Source organism: Rhinatrema bivittatum, chromosome 6, assembly GCF_901001135.1.
Source record: "Rhinatrema bivittatum chromosome 6, aRhiBiv1.1, whole genome shotgun sequence".
NCBI classification, from domain to species: domain Eukaryota; kingdom Metazoa; phylum Chordata; class Amphibia; order Gymnophiona; family Rhinatrematidae; genus Rhinatrema; species Rhinatrema bivittatum.
The window spans coordinates 71,151,866-71,170,982 of NC_042620.1; the positions used below are offsets into that span (position 1 = coordinate 71,151,866).

General features: G+C 42.8%; 1 protein-coding gene across 10 annotated transcripts in view; it reads right to left on the reverse strand.

Annotated features, from left to right (window-relative positions):
* Positions 1–19,117, reverse strand: part of ORC4 (origin recognition complex subunit 4) — a 179,691-nt gene that overhangs the window by 73,305 nt on the left and 87,269 nt on the right. For all 10 annotated transcript variants that reach the window (XM_029605426.1, XM_029605431.1, XM_029605433.1 and 7 more), the window contains 3 exons: positions 10,525–10,573; positions 4,239–4,390; positions 1,227–1,400 (listed from right to left, as the gene is read on the reverse strand). In XM_029605426.1, coding sequence (XP_029461286.1) covers positions 1,227–1,400; positions 4,239–4,390; positions 10,525–10,573 — 375 coding nt within the window. The remainder of the gene's footprint in view (positions 1–1,226; positions 1,401–4,238; positions 4,391–10,524; positions 10,574–19,117) is intronic.

A 19,117-nucleotide genomic window follows, 5' to 3' on the forward strand; every position in this document is an offset into this window, starting at 1 on the left:
TGCACAAGAGAGAGGAATGTGTTTTGTTTTTATGAACAGGCAAAACAGGCCTTGGATGAGAAACAGAAGTAGTTTATGTAAAGAACTGTCTCCAGCTCAAGGCCTAGCTAACACGGAATGGGGGGAGAGTATCAAGATAATAGTACTTTGACATCATTAATTTAGGTAAATGTTCTCCCTCCAAAAAAGGGAGCCATCCCAAAACAAAAGAGAAAAAAACAACATTGTAGCAATATTAGTATATAAGGATGTAATGTATAGCTTACAAACTGAGAAGGCTTCGGTAATACGTCACGGTTAGACGCTCCAAGCCACTCCCAGGAAACTTGTATCTTTCCTGTATTCTCTTTCTGGCTTTTCTTTGCTTTCTATAATAAAGAGTATTATTGAGAAATACAAAGGCTGTGAGTGTTTTCTATAACAAGCAAGCCAGCGCAGCGAAAACCCCTGAGTGCCACGAACCTCAGGCAGTAAATTGGGAACTTCTTGTGAGGTAAGAAAGGTAACAACTAGAGAAGTCCCTGCCCTGGAGGTGAGGCAGGTAGGGAATTTGGAAGTCACCGAGACAGCCGCCCTCGGGATTTCCACAGTGGACATTGTGCAACGCCCCCAGGCAGAGGATACAAACCTTGTGTGGATCAGTAATGGACATGGTCCACGGGCACTGGGGGCAGCATCAAAAACCAGGAGCCATAAAAAACAGCTGGCGAGAGATTGATGGTTGGCGGCCACCCAGGAGCGACACACCAGGAATTGACCGCAACAAAGGGAAAAATAGTACCTACCACGCCACTGGACGGCACTGACCGGAGAAGAGGGACCCAGCGTGGTAAAAACGTTGGAAAAAAACCCCCCAAACAAGTAAGAGTAGAGCTCCAGAACAGCGAAGCAACTACTTTGCGGAAAAAAAGAGACTGAAGGGGGACCCCACGTGGATTCGCAGATAGTGGCATGCTCAGTGTGCCAGTCAAAGTTCTAGAAACTGACAACAGATTTCTGTGCCAGGCTCCATCTGATGATGTCGCCCATCTGTAAGGACTACCATTCTGCTTGTCCTAGGAGAAAAGCCTGTTTGCAGCACAATATTAAAGTGATCTAGACAGAGTCTGGTACATGAGAACAAAGATGAGTTTCTTCTCTTGCTTGCTGGGCCACAAGGTCCATTAATTTATTTTTTTTCACTATTAAACGAAAGCAAATACATTTTTAAATTTATGTTAATGTACCTGAATATTACTATTCCATTTCTCTGCAAAGTGCACATCTGGAAATTCTGCAGGTAATAGTAATTGTTCTTGAAATATTTTTAGATATTGCTGGAAGTTAAATGAATTCAGCAGGTGTATCTGCCTGTGAGAGAACCGTGACTTCACTCGTTTTTCCAACAACTCCAGAACATCCTAAAAATGAAAATGCACATCTCTATTTCATCAACCATGTGTGCTTAAAAACATATAAAGATTTATAATAGCATATGATTCATATCTTCACACAGCCCAAGATCAGACTTAAGTTTATCTCTTTACTAAACAATTACTAACTTTTGACACAGAAACACAGAAATGATGGCAGAAAAGGACCAAACAGTCCATCCAGTCTGCCCAGCAAGCTTATGATAGCAGCCATACCATAAGGTCTCCCCTATAATGTAGCATCAGGGGGTGGCATCTGCCATGGCATATAGGTTACCCCCACACATGGGGTAATTTTCAAATGTACACGTGGGTATACGTGTGCGCAGGCTACTCGGCGTACGCACATGTACAACCGATTTTGTAACATGCGCGCGCATGCTATAAAATCGGAGGTCAGCGCGCGCAAGGGGGTGCACACTAGTGCACCTTGCGTGCGCTGACGCCCGTGGTCTTCCCCGTTCCCTCCCCCCTAGCCTGACCTTCCCACCTCTTCCCCAAGCCTTTCCACCCCTAACCCCCCTCCCCCAAATGTTTGTCTCACCTTTTGCGCCTGCCTGGAGGCAGGTGCAGGTTGCTTGTGCTGGCAGCCTGCCCCGCCCCTTTTGTAAAGCCCCGGGACTTAGACGTGTCCTGGGGCTTTACGCGCGTCACCGGGCCTTTATAAAATAGGCCCGGCGCACGTAGGGCTTTGAAAATCTGGCCCTTAGTTTCCCAAACCGTTAAAGTCAGGTCCCTTGTTGGTTGCTGCCTGAGTCCAATTCCCCATTATCTCTTATCTCTTGCTGTTGAAACAGAGAGCAATGTTGGAGTTACATCACAAGTTTAAGGCTTATTGGTTAAGAATAGTAACAGTCACATCTGCAAGTTACCCCCATGCTTATTTGTTTTCCCAGACCGTAAAATTCAATGTCCTTGTTGGTTGCTGTCTGAAAAATTCTCCTTTTCATCTATTCCCCCTGCTTTTAAAGCAGAGAGCAATAATGGAGTTGCAAAAGTATGAAGGCTTATTGGTTAAGGGAAGTGACCGCCATACCAGCAAGTTTTCCCCATGCACTCTTAAAAAGACAGAAGCTCTCTAACAAAATCTCTTTCACAAGCACCCACACTTTGATCATGCAAAGCTTTCTTCCCTTAATGTTTTGAACTGGAACATTTTCTCTTTTCTCTAAAACTAGAACTCTTCAAGGGACTCCATTTTCAAGGAAGAATAAATATTTATCTCAGATAGTTAGGTTAACTGAATACAGAGAAAAAAATGGGGTTTCTGGCATCCCTCTCCATCCCAGCCTTTCTGCCATCACAGAAAAAACAAACATTTTACCAAGTTACTTTGAAGCAGATGAAAACACAAGACAAATGGCAGCTGATCCAAATCCAGTTCAACTAGGTAAGAGAGCCCTGGTGCATCATGACAACCTTGGCTTATGTCATTAAAAAAAAAATACTGACCAAATCATTCAGAACATCTTTAAAGGTTAAGAATCCATAGTTCTGGATAATATCTATAATACTGAAAAGTCTAACCAATGATGGTGTTAAAAAACAAACAAACAACAACAAAACCCCACCAAACAGCCTGTGTGCATGTCTGTATTTGTATGTACACAAAAGTTTACACATCTGTGATCAAATTGTATGTTTCAATGAATCTCTAAGACATGTGAAGAGAAGTCTCTACATTGTACAAAGTTAAACACAACTAACAAAAAGCCCAAAACAAGGGAAAAGAATAATCACAAAGAGGTGCATTTTAAAAGAGTTACTTGCATTAAAAGACCCATATACAAGAATATATGGGCAGAGCACGAGCAATTAATTTTAATTTTAAAACCAGAAAAATGTGTGCATTTATGCATGTGCAACAGAATGCATGAAAAAAGGGGCAGATTTGGGGCAGGTCAAGAGTGTTCTGGGGATTTACACATGTAAATCCGGATTTTAAAACTGAACGCAGCATGTGTTGGACTATTACTTGCGCATATTTATTCTGCTCTTTTTCAGTGTTTTGTAAGGCATGAGGTTGAAGGCCAAAGTACCTTTGACTACCTTGGAAACTGCTAATGTTTTACCACAATATCCACTCTGGAATGTCTCACTATGACAGTGGTGGGAAACCTCCAGTCCGCAGGCTGCATTCGGCTCCTTAATCTATTTAATCTGGCTTGAAGCAAGACACCCAGAAACAGATGGTTGTGGCTGGGGATTCATGGAGAGATCAGCTATTTCCACTCTACACTGCTCACTTGCACCTCCCTCTCCTCCCCTTCGCCTTATATAACATGGCCTGATGTAGGAGCTCATGTGGTCCATCATGTACTAAAATTTCTCCACCCATATTGTTAACTTGAGTAGCTAAGCAGGAACTATTTTATTATAATGACCGTATTGTACATATTATATATACACCTCTAGTTGTCATTACTGAGTGATGCTAGACATTCATTCCTTTTGAAGGCAGTGAGCATCACTCTCACAGCACTCCCGGACCCTGCCTACCCCACTATATTTAACTTCTAAACTAGGTTAATCAAGTAAATAGTTACGAATGCTAGCCAATACAAAAAAGCATGACCTTGAGTAACACAGAGCTCAGTCTTCTTTAGATGTTGGAGGCCTGAAAGGTCTCGAAAGCTTGTACACGACAATACCTTTTTTGTTGGCCCATTAAAAGGTATAGCAACTTACTAGGATTCCAAACAGAACTTAGGTTTGGAATTTACACCAATGTAATCAGCCCTTTCTTTCTAACATGAGGAGAAAAAAAATCCTCAGGATTATTCAGGAAATAATTTGGAAATTAAGACATTAACTAGACATTTTTACCAGTCTGCATGAAAGTCCTATTACAGCGATAGGTGTCTGTGCTGACTGGGAGATGTCAAAAAGGTTATAGAGCAGGGCCTGGTTCTTATGATGAGCAAAGAGATCAAATTCGTCCAATATGAACACCACTGGACAGCTGCTTGTCCGGTCACCTATAAAACAATTATAAATGATACCAGCATAAACAGTAAGCAAACATTTTCTTGACTACTTGCATTTAGGAGGTCTGGCAGTTTCCTTCTGCTTATTTGGGTTTCCATTTCAACTAGAATTGACCTCTGCTTAGGCTAGGGACCTATGAGCCTTCATTCACAACTATCCAGAGCTGCTCCCCCAATAATTTGTAACTCTCTCTCTCCCCCCCATTAGCCCAACCATTACAACTGTCCTCAGCCAGAGGTCACAAACTGCAGTTCCCTCTGAAACATGGTATATGTACACCCCAAGTCTGGTCATTAAGTGTCGTGCTTGCACATTTCCAATGGACTTCCTTTGTCCCCCAGAGCTATCAACTTGACTACTTTAACCTTTTCAGTTATACACAGTTACACTCATTTTCCCTCAACATCTTATTACATTTTATTCAATATCCTCAATTTAATCTCATCTTTAACCACCTACTTTAATTCTTCTCAGTCATAGCTCTTTTAACTCAAAGACTTTTGCTCATGTTTATTGTTATGCATTGTCTGTCCTGACTACATTGCAAGCTCCAAGGTGTAGAAAGTAGCCACTGTGGGTCTTTGTGCAGCACTGCTTAAATATGGTGTATTCTATACAAATAATTTTGAAGTACCTTTTTCAATGCATATTTACTGACATTACTCAAGTAAAATTTAAAACAATATAATAAATATGTTTACAATATCTTTGGGTCTTCCTTTCACACTATTACATATTCCTGAAGATAAATTATCAACAGTAAAGGAATAATGTTTTACCAGTTGGTTCTGGTTTTCTAGGCTTTTGTATAAGTTTGGACCACTGGATTTTATTCCTTTTATCAGCAGAGGGAGACAAATTCCATAAAGAGAACTATCATCTAATTTTGAGCACTGAGTATTGCAACTGATATGATAAGAACACTTTCAGATCTTGAAATACTGGGGTTGATAAAAAGTCAGCAAAACGACCCTTTATCTAGCAGTCTGCATGGGGAAATTTCAGGTCTTGCATTATCTAGAAAAAAAGATATCTTGTCTAAGCAAAAATGTACTTGCAAGCGAATGGTAGAAAAAGAACTTGCACGTGCCAAATTAAAACATCTTTTCTTTTTGTTTCTTCTGTTGTTGCAGGACTGTGGACCTGGAGGACTTTCTACTGATCAATTCAGCCTATAGTATAACTGGATCAGAACCTTTTCCCTCCAAAAATAAATAGATAAATAAAACTATTAGAAATGAAACAAAAACTGCATCATTCCACTGTGCAAAGTTAGTAGACACTTTTCTTAAATGACTCATGGCTGTTATTACTGAAAAATGGCCTTCCACCTAGTTCTGAATCAAAAGGTGTGAAGACTTATACAGTCAAGACTTTTTGGGTTTTTATTCTTAATTACTTTTGGAATATTGTTATAATTGTTCTTTCATGATGAAAGTGTAAAATAGGTTGTTTAGATCAGGGAAAAACTCCTACTTTACTGAACTCTGATTTGTATTTTTTAGACAGCAAAATGGGAAAATATACAAGGGTGCCAAGACATTTGCAAGGCACTGTATCTCGGTTCTGATCTTGGAGCCATACATTCAGCAGTCTTTACATTTTTTCCATATCATCACTCCAATGATAAGACAGTTTGGAAGCACTCCTGCTCTAATGACTAAGTCAGTGTTTCCCAACTTTTTCAAGCCCAAGGCACAAATATATTTACAAAAATTGTGTTGCACACCAATCTCCATGGAGCAGGCAATGCAGACAGAGATGTGAATCGAAACCGGAATCGGTTCGGATTCCGGTTCAGATTCACATGTGGGTTTTTTCCCATCGGGCCTGATCGCGTTTTGTTTATCGGCTGCCCAGCCGATAAACAAAAAACCCACCCCGACTCTTTAAAAGTAACCCCTTAGCTTCCCCCACCCTCCCGACCCCCCCCAAAACGTTTTTACAGGTACCTGGTGGTCCAGTGGGGGTCCCGGGAGCGATCTCCTGCTCCGGGCCGTCGGCTGCCACTAATCAAAATGGCGCCGATGGCCCTTTGCCCTTACCTTGTGACAGGGTATCCGTGCCATTGGCCGAATCCTGTCACATGGTAGGAGCACTGGATGGCCTGCGCCATCTTGTACTCCTATCATGTGACAGGGGCTGACCAATGGCACCTGTAGCCTTTGCCATCATATGTCACATAGTGAGGGTAAAGGTAGCGCCGGCGCCATTTTGAATACTGGCAATACGGCCCGAGTGCAGGAGGTTGCTCCCGGACCCCCGCTGGACTTTTGGCAAGTCTTGTGGAGGTCAGGAGGCCCCCCCAAGCTGGCCAAAAGTCCCTGGGGGTCCAGCGGGGTTCCGGGAGCGATCTCCTGCACTCGTGCCGTCGGGTGCCAGGAACCAAAATGGGGTTACTTTTAAAGGGTCGGGGTGGGTTTAGGGGTTATTTTTGTGTGCCGTTTTTCCCGCCCTCCCCCAAAATGATAAGGGAAGCCCCACGATCAATATCGTGGGGTTTTCCTATTGTTTTAGGAGAGCCCCCGATTTCTGACAATTTTGAAAATATCGACGATATTTTCAATCGTCCGAAGCCCGATTCACATCCCTAGCAGACATGCAGACGATTCATATGGCCAGAAGAATAGCTACGGAAGCACTGAAAGACTTGCCAGTCTCTTTGAAATTTAAAGAAGGGGGCGGTGAGGGGCCAAGACCTACATGATCCCATCACAAAGGACCAGTTTTCTCTACATATATGTGCAAGAGAAAGGAGACGTAAGTGTGACACAAGTAACCAGCTCAGTTAGTTACCTTGGCAGCCACATGGTTGCCAGAGCTCCTCCATTGCTGCTGCTCCCAACACTTAGAATAGGTCACATCTAGTGCTCAGTGCATGTTTGCCTGTCTCATTAAGCCTATGGGGTAAGAAAGACTGGAAGGACTCAAAGGAGGAAGCTCAGATGGGGGAAAGTTATGTGTGCTGAACAAAGCGGACCTCTGCTATCCATACTCTGCATAGTGCTTATTAATTTCCCTATTCTAGGGCTCATTTTGTAGCTAGGAAGGGGAGGCATATTGACTATACATGTTCTAAGAAAGGAGCTTCTACATGTTTAACAACCATTGTTGGTGTTTCTTGTTGCTGTGAGGCGCTGAGAGCAGAGCCCAGGTGTTGGTCTGAATCTGAGGATCAGGCAGTGGTGACTTTACCGTGGCACACCTGATCAGGTCTGAAGGGGAAACAGTGGCCTAAGATAGTTTGCTAAGTTTTACAGACTCAAAGTGCCTTAAAATATCAAATTTTACATCTAAATTAGTTAATTAATTTTTTTTTAATATTGAAACTTCTCAGGCATCCAGAAAATGGGTCCCAGTCTTTCCTCTCCTGAAATCAATCTGCAGCTTTATATGCCACCAAAATAACCCCAAAATGCTCTCTTTTCTTCTTAGGACACTGTCTAGAATAGTTTTGGATTGTAGCAAATTTTTACCTCCATGCAAAACAGGAAGTAGTCTGTGGGAAATTCAGCAATATGGTAAAGCTTGGATCAAAATTTCTTTACATCAAGTCTGTGTTCTCCTTATATTTAATCCCAGTACTAAATAAAATTTTTGTTAAAGTGAAATTCCCTTGTGTTTCTATATAATAAGGGATTACTTACTTCATTTAAAAGAAATATAAGAATTGGTAATCCTCAAAAGACTTCATAGACTTTTTTTTATATATTTTTGGCCAATTATAATAGTGCATAAAGCCAAAAAAGCTGGCAATAGTGCTTTGTGTTTAAACTTCTTCATACTTTAGAAACTATCCCAAAAATAAAGAACTTCACAAATTCCTATTATCTTCACAAATTCCTATTATCAATTTCTTGGCCTTATTTTTAATCATCAGCCATGTTCATAACTTTTTTAAAGTATTTTTTATATGCAATTTAAAAACTCAGCTTGCAACAAGGTCACCATATATCCAAAAAGAACTCCCCGACACGGGTCTGTGTTTCGTGTGCCTTCTTCAGAGGGACTGTTTTTATGAAGAAAATGCTGTGTGCAGCCATCATTTGATAACACATCCTTTATAATTGATTAAGATTGAAGAAGGCACACAAAACACAGACCCATGTCGGAGAGTTCTTTTTGGATTTATGGTGACCTTGTTGCAAGCTAAGGACTAGATTCATCAAACTATTGCATGTGATAGGAAGAGAGGCGTGTTTTATGGTAACAGCCTATTTATCGCAATGTGCATTATCTTAGCGCTTCAAATAGGTATTACCGCAAAGTGCGTTACTGCATTTCCTACTTGCAACCACTGGGGGGGGGGGGGGGAGAGAAGAGAGAGAGAGACAGAGACTATCTATAAGGCCCTTGTAGTAGTTAGCTATTTATGCTACTATAGGAGGCCCACCTAATAATTCAAGGTGAGGTTTAGGTAGTAGTGTAGGGGGGTTAGGGGCCACTTTGACGTGCAGAGTGAGACGTACGAACAGAACAGTTCACTCTTGTGAAGATTTGATGAACTTCGGAGTGAGGAAACTCACACAATGATGAGATTTATACAATGTTCTCTCAACTTAGCTAGGTTGTCAAAGTGGCCCCTAAACCCTACACTACTACCTAAACCTCACCTTGAGTTACTAGGTGGGCCTCCTATAGTAGCATACATAGCTGCTTATTATGGTGCCACCCCCAAAGGCTCTCTTGCTCTCTCTCTCTCTCTCCCCTTCCCTTCTCCCCCCCCACATCTCAATCCCCTCCCCTCCCTGAAAATGCCCAAAACACAATTTGCGGTATGGGCAGATCACACAGCTTAACGCCAGTGAAAAAGATGTCGTTATTTTCTGCATTAAAATTGCGTGATACCATGCGTTATGGCTTCGCAAAGTGCGAAGCCAGCCCACTTTTACAAAAATCCCACCGCCGACTCCTTCCCTTTTAAAGATTAGCATTGCACCATGCGTTATCGTGCTTTTCGCATGCGAAAACGCCTTAATGCATGCGAAAATGCCATAACGCAAGTTGGAAAATAACCCCTATGTTTTTAAATTGCATATAAAATGTACTTAAAAAAAGTTATGAACATGGCTGATTATTAAAAAATAAGGCCAAGAAGGTGTTTTTATCACCGGGAATGCCTATTATGATGGCATTATAAACGCGATAAATAAGATATAATAGTAAGGAATTTATGTGAAGTTCTTTATCTTTGGGAGAGTGCAAATTTTAATCCCAGGATTACATCTAAGTCAAATTGATTTAAATAGAGTTTACATGTCAAACTATTCTTTCTCATGAGGGTCTTCAAATACTGAACATTTTTATAATGTAAGAAATCCGTTGTCTGCCTGCTTAAGGGAACTATAGGATCTAGGAAGCTGTCAGTCTGCAACTCAGACATAGGTGCCAGATCCAGGCACTGAAAGTGCAGCAGCTACCTTGTCTGGAGTACATAAAGGCATTTTCAGAACCCCTGCTATAAAAATTATTTCACCACTCCTGATCTTGAAGTTGTCTTTTCTGCACCAGAAAGTTTTAAAAGTTTCAAGAAACAGGCTAAAGGAAAACTTTTAATTAGATAGATTATAAAAGTGACAGTAGAAGGCTAAAGCTGAGGAATCCCCCTCCTCTAAAATATGAAGGAAATCTTGTGCTTTTTTCTGCCTGCCTACCACCTCAAAACAATAAAATTGGAACAAACTGATGGCGGCTCTCTGTGAGAAAATTCCAGTGTAGAGAGGCCAACCTTCTGATTTCATTTGCTATGCAGCAGTTTGTTTCATTATGTTAGTCCAGCTTTAAATCTGCTAGTGATAAATCAATATTATGACATGTATTGTTTATTTCCAAATATAGACACAAATCTCATCTAGCAGTGACATTTGCTGTAATCATGGCTAATTCCTTGAACTTCAGCATCCCACCCATATCCCTACTGGGTAATACCAGATGCACCGCTGGTTTTTCTCCTGCCTTTGCCTTGGAAACTTTCATTCAGTGTTCTAGAACTCTGCTGCCAGCCTGTTCCACAGATGCCATAAATGTCTGCTTGGGAAGTTTTATATAAGAGTATGCTGAGCCCTGTTTCACAAAGATTCAGAGGGTAAGAGTGAATCTTAAGTTTTATGCAAGAAATGTTTACCTTTTTTTAGAGCCTCAAGAAGAAATGCAAGGTTTTCTGCAAAGCTTCCCTAAAAAGAAAAAATCCTTTATAAACAAATATGTTTGTCTCATTAAAAAAAACAGTTTGAAAATTCTTTATCAAATACTAAAGACACTGTTCAAATAGGTTATTACTCTGTTATTTTTATGAGCTTGCGATGTAACATTTTACAGGCCAGGTTCAATCTCTATATATTGCCAATATTTATCAAGGTTTTATTCAATGAAAGTCTAAATATTAGACACTTACAAGGTCTAATTCAGGCTACGCTACAAATACATTTCCTATACACTGCAGCACAGAAACCTTCAATTGGGTCTTAAGTGATTTTAGTCCCCATGCCTTCATCTACCCAGAAAATGAATATACTTCTGCCTATGGCAAAAACATTCCTTCCACCCCCCACCCCCACGTGCTCCAAAGGTGCCTACTCTGAGGAAAGCTGAGTTGCTTACCTGTAACAGGTCTTCTCCCAGGACAGCAGGATGTAGTCCTCACATATGGGTGACATCACTGGACTGAGCCCTATCACGGAAAATTTTCTGTCAAAGCTTCTAGAAACTTTTGACTTGCACACTGAGCATGCTCAGCATGCCATGATCCCTGCAGCCACAGGGGTCTCCCTTCAGTCTCGTTTGTAGCAATAAGTGCAAGCGAAAAATAAAATAATAAAACTGCAGCAGACCCAACTCCGCGGGGTGGCGGGTGGGATTCGTGAGGACTACATCCTGCTGTCCAGGGAGAACACCTATTACAGGTAAGCAACTCTGCTTTCTCCCAGGACTAGCAGGATGGTAGTCCTCATATATGGGTGATTAGCAAGCTACAGGCTGACTCATGTTTTATCAGGTCAATGGCATGCAACTCGTGCAACAGGCACAACTGGGGTGCCATTGACTATGATGTATCGGCCTGAAAGTTTCCAAGCATGGTAGCCCAGGAAGCAATTGCACTGCCTTAATATCTATGCACATCGACATCTCCAATGGCATTGATGCTATTAATCCTGGTGTACTATCACTTGATCTCATTAATGCTCAGTCAACTCGTCATAAAATCCCCATTTTAATAGATCTAATCAAGGCCAGTTCCTTAGATCTACTGTATGTCATTGAACCATGGCTCTTATCTTCTGATATTGTGCTACTGAATCACCCAGAACGACCTAGTTACTCTGTTTCTCTAAACTGCATGATATTAGATGTGGCAGCAGTGGCCTCCTGGTTGTAGCTAGAATCTCCCTCAATGTAATTCCTGTCCCCACTGTAACTATGGTAGCCTTAAAGATTTTTTTTTTTTTTTTACTTCATCACAAAATTGGAGTTTATGTCTGGTTACTTAACTGCTAATTGCTCATCTTTGACCACCTGCTCACTGCAAAAGCTTATATGAAAAACACTATATAATCTTAGAAGACTTCAATCTCCATGTAGATGCATTCTCTCTAACAGCAGTGAATTTCTTATCCATTATGTCCTCACTAGGATGGTTTCAAATCACTCAAGTCCCTACACATAGGCTAGGCCATATACTGGATCTAGTCTTTGTATGCAGTGAATGGGCTGCTTGCCATTCATCTTCGGTCTCATCTACCCCAACTCCGCGGGGTGGCGGGTGGGATTCGTGAGGACTACATCCTGCTGTCCAGGGAGAACACCTATTACAGGTAAGCAACTCTGCTTTCTCCCAGGACTAGCAGGATGGTAGTCCTCATATATGGGTGATTAGCAAGCTACAGGCTGACTCATGTTTTATCAGGTCAATGGCATGCAACTCGTGCAACAGGCACAACAACAGGGGTGCCATTGACTATGATGAGGCAGCCTGAATCACAGTAGGCGGTTGTGGAAGGAGTTGTGTATTAGTATTTAAAACTATTAAAGGCCTTGAACCTAGTGGTTTTCCCAAACCTGTCATCTACTCTCCCACTGGTTTCTTACAATACACATCAAAAGGTCTTTTGGCTGTCCCAGATTTTAAAAAGATACGATTAATTCAGTATCAAGACCATAATGTTTCAGGCTGTGAATTATGGAACTCCCAGATGTCCTTAAGAGAAAAAATGACTGGAATCACATCTGTTTTCTTCTGCATTTCCAGTGTAATATACCCTTTTGGTCACTTCCATGCCTGGCCACTGTGATACATATGGTTGAGAAGCCACCGCATCTTGTGGCTGCAAAGAAGAAGTTACTACTTACCTGATAATGTCCTTTCCTCTGAGTGCAGGCCAATCCCCACCAGTGGGTTATACACCTCTGCCAGCAGATGGAGATTGAGCAAAAGCTGATGTCACAGTCCTGCCCTGACATCAGCCGCCAGTAATCTCTGGGAATGCCAAACTGTGGACAGACTGATTATACTTGATTATTATTAATGATCAACCTTTCAGGCTTCCAACCCAAATGGAACACCGAGCTCAGCCAAAAGTAGTAACATTCACTGAATAAGGGGCTAGATAAGCCACTTAGCAGTCTTCAAAGAGCAGGACTCACTCTCTGCAAAGTTCTCCCCAAAAAGGCCAACCAAAATTTAAGCCTCGGGGAATGTCCTGCCCTCAAAGAAAAATAAATTATCAGCTAAGTAGTAATTTCTCCTTCCTCTGCATTCAGGCAAGCTGATCCCTATCAGTGGGATGTACCAAAGCTAATACCAAAGAGGACAGGAGGATGCCAGCAGTCCAGTTAATTCCGCCCACGTTCTTCCCTAACCCGAACATCCAAGCGATAATGCTTGGAAAAGGTGTGCAAAGATTCTACCCGGCAAATGTCAGCAGATGACAACAAATGAAGTTCCGCCCACAATACCGCCTGAGCCCACATGGAATGTGGTTTAATCTGTTTTAGCAAAGGAACCTCAGGAGTCACATAGATGGCCATGACGATTTCCTTAATCCAACAGGCTATAATTACCCACATCACCAGTGCTCCCCGATTACTACCATCATGGAGCACAAACAAGCGATCAGACTTCCAGACAGATTTAGTCACCTCCAAGTTCCACAGCAAATGTCGCTTGATTCCAAGGAATGCAGAAGACTATACTCAATTCCATTCCTGTCACTGTCCAAGTGGGCAGGGAAATGGACTGAGTCAAATGAAACGCTGAAACCACTTTTGGCAAGAAAATGAGAGCACAGTCCGAAGCTGTACCGCTCCCAGAATCATACGCAGAAAAGGCTCACTGTAGGAAAAAGCCTGCAGCTCCAATATGCCGAACAGATTGCTACCAGAAAAAGTTTTCAAGGTAAGCAGCTGCAAGGAAAGAGCAGGCAGCGGCTGAAAGGTTGGACCTGCCAAGAATTCCAGGACAAAATTAAGATTACACAGAGGCATCTGAAGTCGCAAAGGGGGATGAAGATGCTCAATTCCCTACATGAAACAGGATACATCGTGATGGGAAGACAAAGGCCCTCCATTGACGTGCCCTCTATAAGAGCTAAGCCTTTACGCAAGGCATCCTATAAGAATTCCAAAATTAAAGGAATATCCACCTTGAGAGGTCGAGAACCTTGCTCAGAACACCAGGACTCAAAAACTCTCCAAACCCCAACATAGGCTAGAGAAGTAGAAAATTTCCTGGCCTGAAATAAGGTGGAAATTGCAGCAGGCAAATAAACCTGCTTCAACAATCGAACCCTTTCAATAACTAAACTGTAAGACAAAATCAACCTGGATCATTGTGTAGAATGGATCCCTGCCACAACAGATCCTTCTGAGGTGGTAGCCTGAGGGAACAGTACACCAGTAATCTCTAGAGATCGGCATACCATGGCCTCAGAATTCAATCCACCACTAAAAGGGCAGTGTTGGTTTGACTTGCAATCCTCTGGATGATCTTGCCTATCAGAGGGCAGGGTGGGAACACATTCAGCAAGGTGTTGCGCAGCTATGCCTGAATAAAAGCATTGATGCCTAGCGCTTTCAGGTCCAGACAGACTGAAAAAGCACAGAAATTTCACATTGTTGAAAGTCACCAACAGGTCTAGGTCCAGGAGGCCCCAGTGGTCCACAAGGAGTTAAAAGGCTTTGTCTGCCAGCTCCCATTCTCCTGGGTCCAAGTTTCTCTTGTTGAGGAAGTCTGTTCTAATATTGTCCTTTCTGGAAATGAGAGAGGCGGATATGCCTAGAAGATGTTGCTCCGCCCATACCATGAGCGCATCTATTTCCTCAGACACCTGTTGACTCTTGGTTCCTCCCTGATTGATCTAAGCCACCACTGTCACATTGTCTGACATTATTCAGATCGCCTGAGCCTCTAGATGCTCGGTAAACCACAAGCATGCTAATCGTACCACCTGTGCTTCTAATCGGTTGATGTTCCACTGCCGCTCCTCTGCATTCCAGCGACTTTGCACCATCAACTCCTGAAAGTGACCCCAACCCAGAAAGCTCGCTTTTGTCATGAGCACTAACCAACTGGTGTCTCCAGGGAAACTCCTTTCCTGAGATGATCCCCTTTCCTGAGACCTCACCTCCAATGGAAGGAGCAGCCTCACTGCATAGTCCTGCGACTGTGGGTTCCATTGGGAAAGCAATGCTCAAAGAGATTGCATACATGCCCTTGCCCAGGAAACTACTTCAAACGCGGCAGCCATCAACCCCAGGACCTGTAGATAAGACCTCACTATTGTGCAAATAGTGTTTATCAGGCTTAGAACTCAACCTCTGGATTCAAGTCGCCAGCAGAAATATTTTGCCCTGTTTCATATCAACGTGAGCTCCAAGATACTCCAGAGTTTGAGCCGGCTACAAATTGCTCTTGGCCTGATTCACCATCCAGCCTAGCTCCTGGAGTAATGAAACTACCTTGCAAGAAGCCCAAAGACTCTTTCCCATGCTCTTGGCTCAAATCAACTAATCGTCTAGATAAGAGTCAACCAGAATGCCTTCTTTGCATAACGCCACTGCTACCACCACCATGACCTTGGAAAAGATCCTGGATGCAATGACCAGCCCGAAAGGTATGAAACTGGTAATGACGATTCAGAATGGCAAACCGTAGGAACAGTTGATGTTCCCAGTGAATGGTAATATACAGATATGCCTCTATTAGATCCAGAGGTGTGAGGTATTTCCCTGACAGTACTGCCGTCATGACAGAGCACACCATTTCCAACCTGAAGCGAGTGACTTGAGATCCAGTATGGGTCAAAAGGACCCTTCTTTTTTGGGTACAACAAAATAAATGGAATAACTGCCTGTATTTTGCTGCAATTTGGGAACAGGAAACACTGCTTTTAGGTCCAACAGCCTTTGCAAAGTAGCTTCCACTGCTCCCTCTTCTGAGGAGAGATGAATGGAGATATCAAAGGTATCTGGAGAAGAAATTCTAGAGCATAATCGTCCCGAACCACTTCTAGGACCGATTGATCTTAAGTAATATGGACCCAACTGTGATATAAACAAGATAGGCACCCACCTATCTCCTGCTCAAACAGGAGAGACCGCAAATCTTCATTGAGAAGATCAAGGGACTCCACTTCTGGAGTTCGCACCCTTTTGAGGCGTTTGGGGAATGAAAGGATTGAGATATTCAGAAGGGACAGAATCTCTGGGAAAACTTTCCTTATAAGACCGAAAATGCTGGTAGTCTCAAAAGCACCCACTTGCCCAAAAAGTCCAGGAAACCAGCTTCTTGTCCTCTGGAAAATGAGGGACCTGAGTTTCCCCCCATTTGCCATTTTCTCCAACTCACTGCCAAAGAAAAGCGAATCCTTGAAGGGTAGCTTGGTGAAGGTGGACTTTGAAATAGTATCTGCCAATCAGTTGCGCAGCCACAGCTGTCGCTTAGCTGCTAAAAGAGAAGCAACTCCTCTGGTGGCTGTGCAAACCAGATCACAACCCGCATCAGCCAAGGTGGCAGCCCTCAGTTCTACCACGGTCCACTATCTGAAACTGTGCTGCCAGATTCTTGAGAAAGACGTAAGGTAGCTCGAGCTACCAGGGCACAACAAGAAGCAAGTTGCAAGTTCATTGCCACTGCCTCAAAGACTTGCTTTAAGATAGTCTCAATTATCCTATCCTGAGCATCTCTAAGAGTTGCACCTCCCTCCACGGGATGGTAGTTTGCCTAGTGACAGAATATACCAAAGCATCCACATTCGGTAAACCCAACTGCTCTCTGGCCTGTGGATCCAAGGAGTACAATCCCACCAAGACATGCACCCCTCTTTAAAGGTCACCTCGGGCGCACTCCATTTTAGGTCAATCAACTCTTGAATCGCATCCAGGAGGGGAAAGAAACATGAAGCCTTGCGTAGGATGACTAAAATGGAGTCCTTCTACACCCCCAAGTCGTCACCCCCAGCCACACTGAGGGTCTTTAAAGTATGAGAGATCAGGCTCAGCAACTCACTTCTATGAAAGAAACAGAGAAGAGTTCTATGTGGCACCAAATCTGGGGGAATCTTTCTCAACAGGGGAGCCACCGTCATCATCGTTGTCTTCTTGATCCACATGCAATAGAACCTTATCAGGTCATGCTGCGCCACGGAGCTTGACCATGGTGGCAGACACAGGAGAAATCTGCCTAAACTAGTAGGTATTGTCGACTCAGACGATCTAACCTGTAGAAAGGTCTGTAATCCCTGGAAGGATTCCTCCCAGGAAAAGGAGGCTGGCTGTATTCCAGGCCCCTAAAGACTCAGCCAGTGGATCAACTAAAGGAGGGGATACCCATGTTCTGTCACCTTCGGTCCCACTCCCCTCAGACCGAGGAGATGGATCCTAGAAAGGTAAAATCAGCATATGGACAGTGTCACGCAGGTTTGTAGAAAGTTCCGGCTGTTTCGCCCTGATGTGGCATGCAGCACAAACAGATAAGCACAGACTTATTTACTGCTGGCACCGTGGTTGTAATGTGCTCAGACATGCGCTCAGCTAGATGCACAAAACATGCGTCAAGGTACTTACGTGTAAAAAGCACGCTCATACTAGGCGCACAAAATGTGCATCCAGAAAGGATGCCCAACTTAGACACACAAAATGTGTGTCCAAAGAACAGCTCAGGAACACATGCGCACTTAAAAGGAAACGTGGAGGTAGACGCATGAGACACGCAGGCTTGTGAGGACTAACTGCCGAGGCTACCAAGTGCCAAAAAGGAGAAGCCCGAGAGCAGTGCCTAGCCAAAAGGCTGCTCAACCTGCTGTGCCTGAACTGCTTCCACACCTCACAGAACTCCCCAGAGACATGAGCGGGAAAAGTCAAACGCCAAGGAAACATACACAGTAGGAAAACTCCTCACTTACGAGATCCTCATCTCTTTCTTTTTTTTTTTTTTTTATAAAGTAAAAACTTTCACTTGAGCGCAGCCCTCCCTGGCTGAGAGCAGGAACGGGTCCTAGCTATGGGAAGAGAGGACGAAAGCCTTGACTGCCGAGCCCCTCTCAGCCTGCAACCGCTAATTATTTTTTAAAGTCTGTGTCACCCAAGGCTACTGGACTGAAGGTTCTCTACTGAAGGAGGGACCGGACGGTTACCTCAGGAGGCAAGTGATGCCATATAAACATCTCATCTTCCAGTTGTATTAGTTTTCTTCCTTTTTTTTTTTTTCACAGGCAATCCCCAATAGGGAAATGCATGTCCATCATCTGCTGGAGATGGAGAACCCTGGCGGGCTTTCAGGGCAGGACTATATATCCGTGATGTCAGCTTTTACTCCATCTCATCTCCTGGCAGAGGTGCATAACTCACTGGTGGGAACTGACATGCCTGAATGCAGAGGAACTTCCGTTCAGTGGGAAATGTGAAGTCTTAACTTATTTTTGTTTTAATGGCATTTGTTTTATACTTCCCTTCTGTTGGAATAAAAAGTTGTGCACCTTTTATTATAGCCACATCCTGTTTTAAAATCTCCCCTCACCTCAAAACTGGTTTTTTCAAACTGCGATTACTGGTCGGTTTACGTCATTTGCTTCATGAAAAAGATTTCTTGACAGTGGTACGAGCTATCATTTTTCCGCACATTGATTATTGGAATGGACTGTATATTGGGTTACTGAAGTGTCGAATTCAGCCAATTCAGTTATTATTGAATTCCGCTGCTAGGTTGGTAACTAACCTAAAACGTTTTGATAGGATATCACCAGTTTTATGCAATCTTAACTGGTTACCAGTCTCCGAAAGGATTTTGTTTAAAATAGGATTGATTGTTTTCAAACTTCGTATGAGTGATTCTCCATATTGGTTTAATGCTCTTTTGAGAATTCACAAACCAGCTAGATGTCTGAGATCTTCACAACTGAACCTTCTTGAAGTTCTATTCGTCAAGCTCGCTTGTTTAGTACTAGAGAGACTTCTTTCTCAGTTGCGGCACCCTCCCAATGGAATTTGATTCCTCTGGATTTAAGATCTTTGGATGATCTTAAGAAATTTAAAACATCCTACAAAGATTTTCTTCTTACCCGTGTTTTTGAGACATAATGTAATGAAGTTAATGTTATCTAACTGATTAAGAATTTTTTCTTAATAGTGTACTTGAGATGTATTGTAATGAAGTTAATGTCATCTGACTTCATATACAAATGTGACAATGGTTTGTTTGTTAGCCTTATTTTTTGATGATTGTT